At 35.6% G+C, this 14,616-nt stretch overlaps 1 protein-coding gene across 3 annotated transcripts in view; it reads left to right on the forward strand.

Moving 5' to 3' along the window:
• Window positions 1–14,616, forward strand: part of Heph (hephaestin) — a 139,198-nt gene that overhangs the window by 63,939 nt on the left and 60,643 nt on the right. For all 3 annotated transcript variants that reach the window (XM_004644816.2, XM_023705019.1, XM_023705017.1), the window contains 3 exons: window positions 4,952–5,165; window positions 7,152–7,291; window positions 8,341–8,472. In XM_004644816.2, coding sequence (XP_004644873.2) covers window positions 4,952–5,165; window positions 7,152–7,291; window positions 8,341–8,472 — 486 coding nt within the window. The remainder of the gene's footprint in view (window positions 1–4,951; window positions 5,166–7,151; window positions 7,292–8,340; window positions 8,473–14,616) is intronic.

The following is a 14,616-nucleotide window of genomic DNA, read 5'->3' on the forward strand; positions in this document are numbered from 1 at the left end:
AGAGGGATTTGTTCTAATAGTGTTTGTAAATAGGATATCATGTGTGCAGCTTGTATAGCAATTAACCACTAGGAAGAATGTATGCAATGTGTTAATTATTGAAACTGTCCTACCAATTTGATTTGAAACTCTCAGTGCTATTTGTTTCTCAACAAAATTATGGGAAAAAAGAGTAAATAAGATCCACAATATACAATAGATATGGTGAAAAGGACAGAAAGTGCTCCAAAGGAAAGAACAGTTGGGATGAGGGGAAAAATGCACATATATACAGAAGATAGCTAAGATAATAATTATGCCACTAATTTCTATTAGTTTATTGAAGAGAATGATTTGTGCTTATTTTGTTTAACAAGTTTTGCATGCCTATATCTTGTAATTTTAGTAACTACCTTGATGATAACAATATGGAATATAATAATCATTGTTAATTTCCTATTATCTTTTTGAAAATCTGTATCATTTTTTATTATTTTTTCTTTTTAAAATAAAGAAGCTTCTAATACATTTCTACCAAATTCATATCAGATTTCTCAGTAGAAAAGAAAATATTTACTATTGCTCAGAGTCTTTATGCCAATAGAACTCTTTATCCATATTCTCTCCTTTTGGCCATTCATATCCTGTTTATTTCATTTCATTTTCCTCTGCTTAATATTGACTTCTTTCATTCTTTTCTGACTTTTTGCTTTTCTTCTCTTTTTGTATGTCCTTTTTAATCTTTGCTGTTTTCTTCTATTTGTCTCTCAACTTGTGCTTTGTATTTCCTTCTTTTTTATTTCATCTTCCACTTCTTTTTAGCTTTCCTTTCTACCTCATTCGTTTTTCTTGTCTCTTTTTTCTCTGTAATTTTCTCCTTTGATTTTTCTTTCCCTTGTTTTTGGATTCCTTCTCTCCATTTCCTTCTATTGGTTTGTCTTCTAGTCTCTATTTTCTTTACTTATTTCTTATTTGCTTTCACTTATTTTCAGTTTTCTTTTCCTTCATTCTGTATATTTTCTTTTTTCTCTCTTTGTAGTCATCTGTTTTTTTTTCTCTTTTCATTTCCTGTTTCTTTTTAATCTGTCTTTCTTTTTTTCCTGTTACATTTTCCCAAACTACAGTAAATTTCTTTTCTCTTTGGCTTGTTGGTTTATGTTCTGGGGATGAGAGGATGAAAGCGGCAGCTCACAGAGAATATATAAGGAAGATATGTCTCCTTTATCCACATTATTCACCAGGCCATGATGTTATCCTAAGAACTAGGGCAACCTACCATGAGATGTGACAAATTATTTCTGACTTGGGGAGGGAACTTTTCTAGGAAAGCAGACATCCAGATAGAGACTTTGTCTTTTTCTTTTATTTTTCTTGTCATGGGGAAGAAACTCAGTGCCTGGCCCATGCTAGGCAGGTGCTCTACCACTGAGCTATCCCCCAGCCTCCCACTGAACTTTTAAGAATAACTGAACTATTAACAAAGAAAGGGGAGAGTGGCAGAGGGTATGGTATTGACAGTAAGAGCAGCAAAATAATTGGTTCAGAAGCAATAGCTGCTTGAGGAAGATTCAATGGGTCTCAGCCCATATCAATGAGATATGTTAAAATGTGTTTGTAAATGTGGAGATGCTTTTGGTTGTTGACTGAGGATGTGGAGGAAGTGATAGTGGCATTTAGAGAACAGGGGTTGGTAAGTCGACCACATTGTAGAATAGTGATTGGTACAGGTTTGGCAAGGTTGGGCAAGGATGGGTAAACAGCCTGGATTTGATCTGTGCACCCTGTATGCATGTATTAAAACATCAGACCTTATTAATAGGTATATACATGATAATAAAATATTAAACTATGTGGGGGAGGTGCTTTTTGCATTGTATAAGACAGGCTCATATAATGAGTAACCTTACTCAAAATGCTAGTAGCCCTTGTGTTAAAGAACACCAACATTTATGGTTTCAAAGAGATAGGAAATGGTAAGGACCTAGCTTAAAAAAGATGCAGAGAGATCCTCACTAAGGAGCTACAATTTTATCTTCTAGGTTACGGGGAAAGTATCAACTTTTTTTTCATTTATCAAATTACCAGTGATAGTGTGTGATTTTTATTTATAAACTTTACTATAGAATAATATGGACAGTGACTCTGAGTAAGAAGGAACCAGACATAGGGAGGCACAGCAAAATGCTCTAGAAAGAGTTGATTAGAGCTTGCTAATAGGTGGCGACAGTGAAGATGGAGCAAAGGGCAGAGTAAGGGATATTTGAGAGAGAAATGACAGGACTTTCCTGAGGGGTTAAGGAAGAAGAAGAAGAAGAAGAAGAAGAAGAAGAAGAAGAAGAAGAAGAAGAAGAAGAAGAAGAAGAAGAAGAAGAAGTCTCAAGTGTCTAGCGTCTGTGGATAATAAGTATCATTATTCAGATAAACAAGTGGAGAAGTAAAAGGGGGTATAAAATGCAAATGTTTGGGTAAAAGTATTTATTTAGAAGCATATTAATTTTGCAGTTATTGGTGAAATCCAGGTGGTGAGGATTTCACATTAGATAATTATAGGTAAAAACTTAAATATTAAAGGAGAAGCCTAGACTGTAAACAGATTTAGGTATTCTCATAGTTCAAGTACAGATGTATGTAGAGTAATAGGAAACAACATTCAGTTCAGAAAATATAATTTAAGACATAGGAGGAAAGTGTAAAACCACAATAAAAAGCAAAATATTGATCAGCAAGGTGTGAGGAGACTTAGAGTCTAAGAATATAAAAGCACCAAAAAGAAGTAACTTGGCAAACATCCCTTTGTACACACAGTAATTTCATTAATACATCTTGGTTGAGCAATTCTATCTGCTAAGAATGGGATAGTGAGGCAAATACGATATGCAGTCTTTGCTTTCAGGGGATATTCCCAACAAATATGAATAAAATAAGTGCAGGTAGTGATATATAACATGAAGGAAAACAGGATGGAAAGTGATGGAGGAATTACAATAGAGAAGCATATTCAAGGAGGGCCTCTCTAAGAATGTCATTTAAGCTGATACATGATTAATAAAGAAGAGGGAACCACATGAAAAACTTTGAATAGAACAGTCTATGCAAATGGTCCAGCAGTTGTAAATACTGAGGTGGGAATAGTATGTCATGTTCAAGCACCAAGAAGCAAGCCAGAATGGTTGGAATGTGGTGAGCTAGAGGCTTACTAGTATGATATGTCATAAAATTTGATAAGACTCATGTTACATAGGACCCTATAAATCATAGTTAGGAATTCACATTTTACTGTGAGTCAAAGTGTAACATTTAAAACAAAAATACAATGTGCTGTGGGTTATGTTTATTAAAGAGCACTTTGTATGCTCTTGTAGATAATGATTGAAAAGGGAAAGTGAAAAAGCAGAGAGGACAATTAGGAGGGTATTTCAAGTTTGTAGGTAAGAGATTTTGATGATAGGCTAGGGAGATTAATTTCAAAGGAGGAGCTAGGACTTATAGAATAGATGTTGTGAGGCAATGCAAATAGAAATATGGAAGTAAATGTGGCAATAAAGGTGGGCACATTTTAAGATGTCTATAAAATTTGTGTAAGGAGTTACTTTTAAAGACAGGAGGACTTTGTCCTTATCATGTCATTTACGTTTAAAAGGCATAATGGATGGAGAACCTAAGATAGTAGGATCATTGGGTCAGAATAGTCAATGATGACTTTCTGGAAAAAAATGAAATATGAATCAGCTGCAGGAATGAATAGGCTCTCATAGATTGTGAGGATGAAGTAGGAATGTACATTTCAGAAAGAGGATAACAGTAGTAGGGAAATTTCAAGATAGGAATGACATATGTGAGAGGACAGTCAGTTGTAAATTTAGTTAGAGCAGTAGTTGAGTTTGGTTCAATGTGTAGGAACTAGGACCAGATGAAGATCAGCTCATAGAAGGCTTTAAAAGCCAAAAAGGAGAGTTAGTAATAATGGGATAGATAGTGGGGCAGTAAGCTAGGGAAATAATAAGAATAATATTCTAAGAAGGTTAGCTGTTTCTGATCAATATTACTAACTCTGAGTGTCCTTGATATAAAAATCTGGAAGTTGAGATCCAGTCCTAGAAAAACCACAGCACAGACATCCAATTCATATCTGAACATTCTATTGTAATTTTTAAAAATTTACTTATTTTTTTCTTTTCAATTTCTTATAATGTTTTTTGTACGAATTTTGCAGGTTTATATCTGGTAACCTAAACAACTAATTTGAAGGTAACATTATGCAATACAACAATCATTGTTGAATTCCTAGTACTTGGTTTAGTGAATTTTTTTTACCATTTTGTATTCTTTAAAAAAAACTATGGAAGTCCTTTCTAAAGCTGTTTATGTAGGCATCATTGAGATGAAAAAGTTTCTTTAAAAATATAGCAATTTAAGCCCACATTTATTTCTTTGGTACTTTGTAGAAAAAGGAAACCACTAGTGAATAGTTCACTTGGAATAGTAATTTTTAAGCTTTGTTTACTTATACATAGCTTGACTTATTGAACATTTAATCTATGTTTATATGCAAATATATATATATATATATATATATATATATAATAGTATTTAATTTTAAAACAACCACATGACATAAGCAAAGCAATCCCCATTTTACTGATTAGGGAAATGAAATACTTAGAGATTTAGAAATTTCTAGAAAGTTGTATAGTTAATAAGTGACACTTTCCATTCCATGATAAGACAGGAAGGAGTTAGTCTTTTTAGTGTCAGACTAGGTTTAATCTAAATGGTGTAGTTTTGGAATTGCCACTGTTAACCTTTGTACTCATTGCCATGGATTAAATTGTAACATGCTTTTTATCTATTACATAGAAGAGGCTTATCTTACACTTCCACTTTTTTATAGAAAGGCTAGAAAAAGACAGGAAATCTTTCATGCTATTCCTAAGGATATTTTGTATCATTTTGTTCTCTGATCCTTCCTTAGGGACATTTGAAATTTACTGCCAAGCAGGAAGTCACCTAGAAGCAGGAATGAGGGCAGTCTATAATGTCTCCCAGTGTCCTGGCCGGCACAGCAACCCTCACCAGCGCTACCAAGCTTCAAGAATCTATTACCTCATGGCAGAAGAGTTGGAGTGGGATTATTGCCCTGATAGGAGCTGGGAACTGGAATGGCACAACCAGTCTGAAGAAGAAAGGTAGGACTTCAGAATAGAAGAAATCACATTTTTAGAGAATCACTTCCCATATGAAGATACTGGAATTGAGAGGAAAAGGCATTGATCTAAAGTGATAATATGATACTAAATGTGGGCCAGGGACATGGCTTGGTGGAAAAGTGCTTGCCTGGCAAGCCCAAGGTCCTGAGTTCGATCCCTGGTACCACACAAACAAATGATATTAACGGAACTGGAACAAGGGACTAATTCACAGGTTTTCTGAATTTTAGGTCAGTGATTCTTCTATATTTATTCATTATTTGGTTGTAGTCAAAGAGTTGCCTGAACCCTCATCCTCTGTCTTTGCCTCTGTTCTTCTAGTTAGTCAGAAGTATCTACCCTTAAATTTAAATTTCAGAGACAATTTATTCAGGGAACTATATGCCTCAAGACACTCATTAAGGTTATGAAGTGGGTGGGTAATTTGAGCAGAATTTTATTTCTTATTTATGTAATAGCACAAGTAAGAACAATCTGTGGCTGGCAGATGGAGCATGTCACCCTCAATACTTACTTTCATCTATGAGGCCAAGATGCCAATTCGACTTACAGTAATTCTCAGCTATACACTTAAAGCTAATGGTATTGTCTGTAAAGTGATGGCATCAAACTATATACTATTTTCTTTCATAGCCAGTTGCCCTGAACTTATTCATATAGCTGTACTGAAAGGAAAACAAGTCTGGGAAATGTAATGTTTAGGTACCTGCACTCAGGTAAAACCTGGGTGATCCTGTTACTAAAAATGGAAGAGGACAGAATTGAAGCTAAGGTACAAATAAGCAGTCTCCACTGCTTTTTTTTTTGTATTTAGTACAGGGTCTGCAGGGTCGCACTACACAGATCAGACTCATAGTGATCCTCCTGTTTTTCACCTCCCAAGAGCTGTGATTACAGGCACACTCCACCACACCCAGTCTCAGTCACCATCTCAGCATACCCTGAGGATGGGGCCAGCAGAGCATGCCCAGGATCAAACCCTGATCGCTGTGCTTGCCTATGCAGGCACTGTAGTCCACTCAGCTATCTGACCAACCCTAGTCTCCATTGCTCCTGCTGCTCTTTTTTTTTTTTTTTTTTGGGGGAACCGGGGATTGAACTCAGGCCCTTGCACTTGCTAGGGAAGTGCTTATTCTACTGAGCCATCTCCCTGGCCCCAATTCTTGATTTTTATGTTGATTGATTGAGGTTGAAGTCAACTTGCTAACTTGTCCCAAGAATTAGGAGAAGCAAATTCCCTTCTGTGAGCCTTGGTTTATTCATCTATAATGTATTGAAAGAACATGACTTTAGAAGGGAGAGGGGAAAGAGCAGCAGGCTTGAATCTAAGCCCAGTGTATCTTTCTGCTTTCTGGCTTATATTGTCTCTGTAGATAAATCCTGTCACTTCTGGTCAAGTGATAGCACCTCTGAGAACACCTAATTCTCACACCTATTGATAATGCTAAATTGTAAAATGAATAACAAAACTCTTTGTAAACTAGAAAATATCCCATGAGCAAAAACATGTAAGGGCTCATTTCTTACCCATGTCTTCTGACCTATTACCTCCAATAATAGCAGTAGTAGCAGCAGCAGCAGCTGTAGTGACTAATATTCTGTTAATGCTTTGCACCTACCTTGCCTTTTTGTCAAACTAATTCTGTCTAAGGCCTCCTTCAAGTTGATGCTCAATGTCAAGCCTTTTAGCATAGTGCTTTTGTCAAATTAATTGAATTATAAATTTCTATCCAGATAAGGGAAAACAAGAAACATGAATAGACTTTGAGACACATTCTGTTCTGAAATAGAATCTTTATGATGATTACACAGCCAGTTTGGGTGGGGGAGCAATCTAACATTAAAAAATAGCGATCCATGTCTTCTTTATTCTGTGACATGAAAATAGTTCTGAGTAAGCTGCTTTGTATCTAAAAATGAAGGGTTGAAGGCCAAGTTCTGATAAATCTCTTTGGGTTTCTCTAGTTATGGTCACATTTTTCTGAGCAACAAGGATGGGCTCCTAGGTTCCCGATATAAGAAAGCTGTATTCAGGGAGTACACTGATGGTACTTTCAAGACCCGTCGACCAAGGTCTGGAGCAGAAGAGCATTTGGGAATCCTGGGTAAGGGAATTTAACTTATATCCTATTGTCTATAAGCCTGATGTGCTTCTAGGACAGCTATGTCATATCACTGAGTCACCTACAATCCCTATTCTCAATTTTTCTTATGATATATTAGAAGTATAATCATATTTCATAAAGAAATAATGCAAATAATTACTCGAAGAGAAAGGAAAATATGAATTCTTCTAACTAAACAAAGTTATTCCAGAATATCTGCGTATTTGAGGCATAGCATTCCTATTGGGCAAACCTGGCCTACCAAGGAAACCTATGTCCTCACTCTGGTTTCCTTTTCTTTCTTACATCATCTGCCCAGGAACACCCATAGGCTGGCCAGGATAGTTGATTTTAAAAAGACTATAAGCAGGATAATTTAGGAGCATCAAAAAATGGAAATAATGATACTAGAAATCAATATCACCCTCTATCCCACTTTTTCACATTTCTGTGGATTCAGTAGGTTTCCTTATATTCAGTTTGCCACAGAAGGGATCTATTACCCCATGAAGATACTCTTCTAGCTATGCTTTATTCAGTGCCCAAATCTCACTTATTTATCATCAATGATTCCAGAGTTCTGATGCTGTAGAGCCTATAGCTATTACAGATAGAGGTGGGATAGGAAAAGTATGGTAAGTAAAGGCACAATCCTGTTGAAATAGTCTCACCACGTGTGGTGAAACACATCTGTAATCCCAAAATTTGGAAGCCTGAGGCAGGAGGATTGCTGTGAGTACAAGGCCAGCCTAGACTACATAATGCATTCAATCTGAAGTATATGGCAAAACCCTGGCGAGAGAGAGAGAGAGAGAGAGAGAGAGAGAGAGAGAGAGAGAGAGAGAGAGACAGAGACAGAGACAGAGACAGAGAGAAAGAGAGGGTTTTTGAATCTAAATATGGAGTAAGGTTTGACTTTTTCAGTCTCAAAAGGATCCTTTCCCAGGAAAATCTTTAATTAAATTGACCTTGTAGGTATGTCCCTTTCTGTATTGTCCCCATTTCTTTTTCCCAACTAATGAAGCTTTTAATTGTTTTACATATATTAGGTCCACTTATCAGAGGAGAAGTTGGTGACATCCTGATTGTGGTGTTCAAGAATAATGCTAGCCGCCCTTACTCTGTGCATGCTCATGGAGTTCTAGAATCTAATATTGGCTGGCCACGGGCTGCTGAACCTGGTGAGTGAGTACACTTGGTGAAGAGACAAGGGATACATAACACCTTTACTTCAGTCTTTTGCTGCTTTAGAAATTACACTCTTGCAGGTATGGATACAGGTCAGAAGTAGAACATTTGTTTACCATGTACGAGGTCCTGGGCTCAATTCTCAACAAAAGCAAAAAAGAAAAAAGAAAAAAAACCTCTAGGGTATAGCTTAGTGGTAAAGTAAGTGCTTTGAGTGTTTAGAGCCCTGAGTTCACGTACTAGCACTACAAAAATCAAAGTAAAAAAACCCCACATGCTCTTAGAAACCTGAAACAACAACATTAGGTAAGACAAAGCTACACCCTAAATGTGTTTCTACGAAAACTAAATTGAATCCCCAACTAGGCCATGGATTAATATTGACTAATATTCCTATTTTAAATCTCTAAAATTCTAAATTATCCTTTTTAAAATCTTCCTTGGCTCTAGTGTGAACTGATCTTGGACTGAGAATGACCTTGCCTAGACTGCAGATTACTTCTTAATACTAGCTATAACTAAAGTTATTGTCCTTTTATTATAGATTAAATTCTAAACACAGTCAAACACTAAACTAGTACTGGTTGTAGAAAGTTCACAGTCTTTACCACATTCTTTTTCATTAATTAGTTCTTAGAATAAATATGTGAGGTGACAGGAACAACTAAGGTATGAATACAGTAGCAAGTAATATTTATTTCTATCCTTTGAAAACTTGATCTATTATGATAGTAAGTATTTTATAATAGCAAATAAAATGATATGTGTAATGCAGTGTAATGAGTGCTAAAGGGGAGTTTTACAATGTGATAGGCTGAAAAATGGGGACCTAGTCCAATGTTTGGGTGATTCAGAATGGTTTTCCAGAGTAAGTGAAATCTCAGCTGAAATCTAAATCAGCAATTTTCAAACATTATGATGTTGTCAAAATCACCTACTTGTTAAAAACACAAGTTGCTAGGTTCAATCCTTAAGGTCTCTGATTCAGTGGGTCTGTAATGGGACTTAGGAGTTTGCTACTTCAAGTAGGTTTCCAAATAATACTCATACTTGTAGTTCAGGAACTATACTTATAAATTTATTTGTACACTTTACATATACATAATGATTGCATTCATAGTCTTGGATACTTCTCTTGTTGCTGAAACAAGCTCTGACACCCAAATTAAATAAGGAAAGGTTTTATTTAGCTCAGTTTACAAAAGTTTCAGTCAGTAATCTGCTGGCTTCAAGGCAAGGTGGCAATAACAGAGGGGCAACAGTTCATTGCAGTGGAAGACAGCAAAAGCAACAAGAGCAAAATTGGCAAAAAGGTCAAGCCTCTCTTCTGCTCTTGTATGTAGGCTACCCACCCTAGGGCAGGGGTAGTATTCATACCCCCAATCCCAGCAATAGACAATGAACCAATCACGAACTCTAGATTCAGCCACTTCCAAAATCCCACTCTCTGTGGCTGCATGAGGATTTGGAGGGACAATACAGACACAAACCATCACATTTATCATAGGGAATTTATACCTGGACATATTTATATCTTGATTCTTCTTTTTTCCCAAACCATCCCCTTCCTTCAGACACTCGTGCCCTCCTTATGTTTTTTCCAATTTTTAAAACATTTATTTTAAAGAGTGAAAATAGGAGAAACAAAGACAAAAACAGGGCCAGTGAGATAGAGTTCAGCAGACTAAGCACCTGTTTAGGCAAGTGCAGGGACTGAGGTTTGATCCCCTGGCACCACGTTATGCTGGCCCCACCCTCAGGCACACTGAGCTGGCCTCTGAGTCCCAGCATGGTGGTGCATGCCTCTAATCCCAATGCTGGGAGGCTGGAAACAGGAGGATCACTATGAGTCTGAGCTGTGTAGTATATGAAAAACGGAGCAACAAGTGACTTTACAAATGGTAAAGATTTTCAAAACAAGAAGAAAAATTTAACAATGGTTGTTATATTACATATTTTCCTCATCAAATCTGTTGTTCAGATTAATAGATATAGGTATGCAAAATTGATCACATAATTAAACATTAATATGTGCTTTCAATAAACTTTATTTTTTGTTTTCCTTTATATTTTTTAAAATTTATTTTAAAGAGAAAATACCAGTCAATAGACATTAGAAATGGTACACATTTAGGAGAAAAAGATAATAGGTATTTAACTGTGGCTTTTGTATTGTACTTTGCTATCTTTGATATAGTTACTCAGAATATAGATAATAGCATAGAGTTAATGTGAAAATTTTAAACATCAATTGCTACTTTCAAAAAACTGATGGAAATGAGTACTACAATCATTTCAGCCATCCTGAATATATACTTGCATGATTTTTCCTGCTTATGTTTTTTTTCCTCTTTTTTCCTTCCCTCATCTTTACTTTTTATTCCTTATGATCAGTTTTTTTGCATTTAAATATATCTATTATTCCTTTAAGATTTTATTTATTCTTTCAGCTTTTTATACTAGGAAACAATACAGTATTTACACATGTTGTCTGATTTATTCAACTTATGAGTATAGCTTCTGGTTGCATCCATTTACATATAAAGATCTCAAATTTGTCATTTTTTACAGCTGAGTAATAATCCGTTGTATAAAAATGCCATTTTTTAATCCATTCCTTAGGTGATGGGCATTTTGGTTGTTTCCAAGGTTTGGCTATGATGAACTGTGCTGCCATAAATATGGTCGTACATATATCAGTATGGTATGATGTTTTCAGTTCTTTTGGAAAAATGCCCAGAAGAGGAATAGCTGGGTTGAATGGAACTTCCAATCCTAGTTTATTGAGGTGTCTCCAACCTGCTTTCAGTAATGGTTGTACCAGTCTGCATTCCTAGCAACAGTGGAAAAGTGTTCCTTTTTCCCCACAGTCTCTCCAGGATTTGTTACTAGTTGATTTCATTATGATAGCCATCTTTCTGGGATGAAATGGTATCTTACATTGTTCTAATTTGCGTTTCTCAAATGACCAGTGCTGTGGGACATTTTTTCATGTATTTATTTGCCAGTTGTATTTCTTCCACTCAGAAGTGAGCATTCATTTCAGATGCCCATTTTTTGATTGGCTCTTTGAATTTTAAGGACTTGACTTTTTTTTTAGTTCTATATATATTCAAGATAGAAGTCCTTATTCTGAGTCATCGTTGGTTAGATATTTTTTCCCAGTTTGTGGGTTGTCTTTCACAATGGTGATGATTTCTTTTGATGTGCAAAAACTTCTTAATAAGGTGAGATCCCAGTTTTTCATTCTTTGAAGTATTTTCCGTGCAGGTTGTTTTTTGTTCATGAACTCTCTTCTTACCCCTGTGTCTTCAAGATTTCCACCTACTTTCTCTTCAGGTAGATTTAGTGTTTCTATATTAATATTTCGATCTTTAATTCATTTTGACTTTAGTTTAGTGCATGGCAATATACATGGATCTAGTTTTTGTTTGCAGCATGTGGAAAGCCAGTATTTCATGCACCATTCCTTTTTTTTTTCTTTTCAAAGTTTTATTGATAAACATATAGCAATGAGACAGTTTCAAATCAAATCGAAAGTACAGTTTCAACAAATAATACACTGCATATATTCTTCTTAGTGGTTAATTGCTGTACAAGATGCAGACTTGTGATCCTACTTACACACACCATTAGAAAAAATCATTCTATTCATTAAGAGAATGCAACTATATATCTATCCCAACCACTTTGAATACACAGATACAAAATGGACATTCATAGTTATACCCCAATTTTTTTTAAGTTCCGTTGTTGAATATTATAGGTGTGTAAACTCAGCAAAATACTCTAAAAGAGTTCAGTAGCCCACAATAGCATTGGGTCTTCTGTTTAACTGGCAATGTCAGAAATTATTGACCTGAGTCCCCCACAGCTCAACTTAACAGCATGGCTTCATTTCTTATGTTTTGACTTCATACTTTTCTACTGGATGGTTAAGACCAAGGTAAAGCAGGACCTGTGCAACAAGAGTTGTAGCTTTTTGGTCTGACAAGGTCAGTGAAATGCCCTCAGGATTTATCCTGAGATCCTGTACCTCAGATTGTAGAACCTTTGTCAGTGTCAGCCATGTGGATGAGTCACGGCCAATGCTTGGCCAATGTCATGCACCATTCCTTAAAGAGGCTGTTTTTCCTCTAGTGACATTTTTTGGACCCTTTGTCAAATATAAGGTGGCTGAGTGTGTTTGTAGGTATAACTGCGTCTTCTAATCTGTTCCACTGAACCTCAGGTCTGTTTTTTTAACATTTATGTATTTGGTACAGGGTCTCACTATGCAACTTGGACTCCTAGTGGTTCTCCTGTTTTTCAGCTTCCCCAGCACTCTGATTACAGGTGTGCATCACTATGCCTGGACAGGCTGCCTCTGGGTTGGTGCCAGCATGGCATGTGGGACCGAGGATCAAACCCTGGTCCTTGCGCTTGCCAATCAGGTACTTAGTCCACTGAGCTACCATGATGGCACTAGGTCTTTTTCTTTTTTGCCAGTACCATGCTGACTTTATCACAGTAGCTTTGTAGTATTATTTCAAGTCTGGTATTGCAATAGCTCTTGCCTTGCCTTTGTTGACCAGGATTGTGTTTGCCATTCTAGGTCTTTTCTAACTTAAATAAAATTTTAGGAATGTTTTTTCTAGATCTATGAGGTCTAGAAAAAAACAGTTGGATGCTGTTTTGACAGAGATTGCATTAAATCTGTACAACAATTTTGGGAGTATGGCCGTTTTCACAATGTTGGTTCTTCCTATCCAGGAGCAAGAAATATTTTTCCATTTTCTGAAATCCTTTTTTATCTCTTTTTTTCAGAGTGCTGTATAGATTTTTTTTTACTTCCTTTGTTAGATGAATTCCTAAGTGTTTCTTTTTTTTTGAATGCTATTATAAAGAGTACTGTTTTTCTAATTTCTCAATGAATTTGTTATCTGTGTAGAAGAATGCTATTGATTTTTCAGTGTTGACTCTATATCCTGCTACACTACTGAATTTGTTTATTAATTCTAGGAGATTTTTGGTTGAGTTTTTGGGTTTTCCATGTGGAGTCTTGTCTATGAATAATGATAGTTTAACTTCTTCTTTGCCAATTCTTATTCCTTTTATTTCTGTCTCTTGTCTAATGGCTCTGGCTGATATTTCCAGAACTACATTGAATAGGAGTGGTGATCATGGACATCACTGTATTTTTGTACTTGATTTTAGAGTACAGAGCTTTCAGGTATTTTCCACCAGTCACTGATATGCTAAACTTTAAATCCATACAGAATGTGAAAAAAATTTAAAATAATAAAAGAAAAATAGAAATAAACAGCTACAAATTTTTACACAGAAATTTAGAAATCTAACAATATACAACATTGTAGCAGAAGAGTCCTATGACATATTTTTTCTCTTGTTTTAATTTATTACCTTTTTTAAACAAATGTTTACTTGAGAGAGAGAGTACAGCAGTAATTGATATGACATTAGAAGCAGTACGCTTTTAGAAGACAAGAATGACAGGGATTCCAAGCATGGCCCTAGCATTATACATTGCCATCTTCAGTGCAGTTGCTTATTTCACAGGTATTAGCATATATAGTTAGTCAGGGTGAGAATCCTACCAATTAACTGCTAGTTTCAAAAACCTGGTATAGATTCTTAGGATCATTGCCTTAACCATCTTGTGTATACAAATGTATGGTTTTGCCCTTGCTATGTTTCCCAGCTTTTCTGCTTTCCATCTCTTTGTTGTTTAATTCTTAAATTCTTGCTTTCCATTTAGTTGTGTTATATGTTTCAATTTTTATTTCTACCTTTGAGTTCGTACACTGGGGAGAATATACAATATCTACACATGTGGATCTGGTTTATTTCACTCATGCGTATATCGTCAAGTGGCCTCCACTTATGTATGAAGGCTTCAAGTTTATCATTTTTATTTCTTTATTTTTTAAAATTTTATTGAGAAACAAATAGCAATGAGACCGTTTCAAAACAGGTTAGTAGGACACTTAAAATAATTAATACATTGCATATTGTTGTCTCATAGTAGTTATTCATACTACAAAATGCAGATATGATATCTTGTCCAAACACGATTAGTACAAAACTTTTTTCTTATTGAGTTAAGAGAAAATAGATGTATATCTATCCTATTTTGT

The sequence above is a fragment of the Octodon degus genome, unplaced genomic scaffold (assembly GCF_000260255.1).
Source record: "Octodon degus isolate 3935 unplaced genomic scaffold, OctDeg1.0 scaffold00211, whole genome shotgun sequence".
Taxonomy (NCBI): domain Eukaryota; kingdom Metazoa; phylum Chordata; class Mammalia; order Rodentia; family Octodontidae; genus Octodon; species Octodon degus.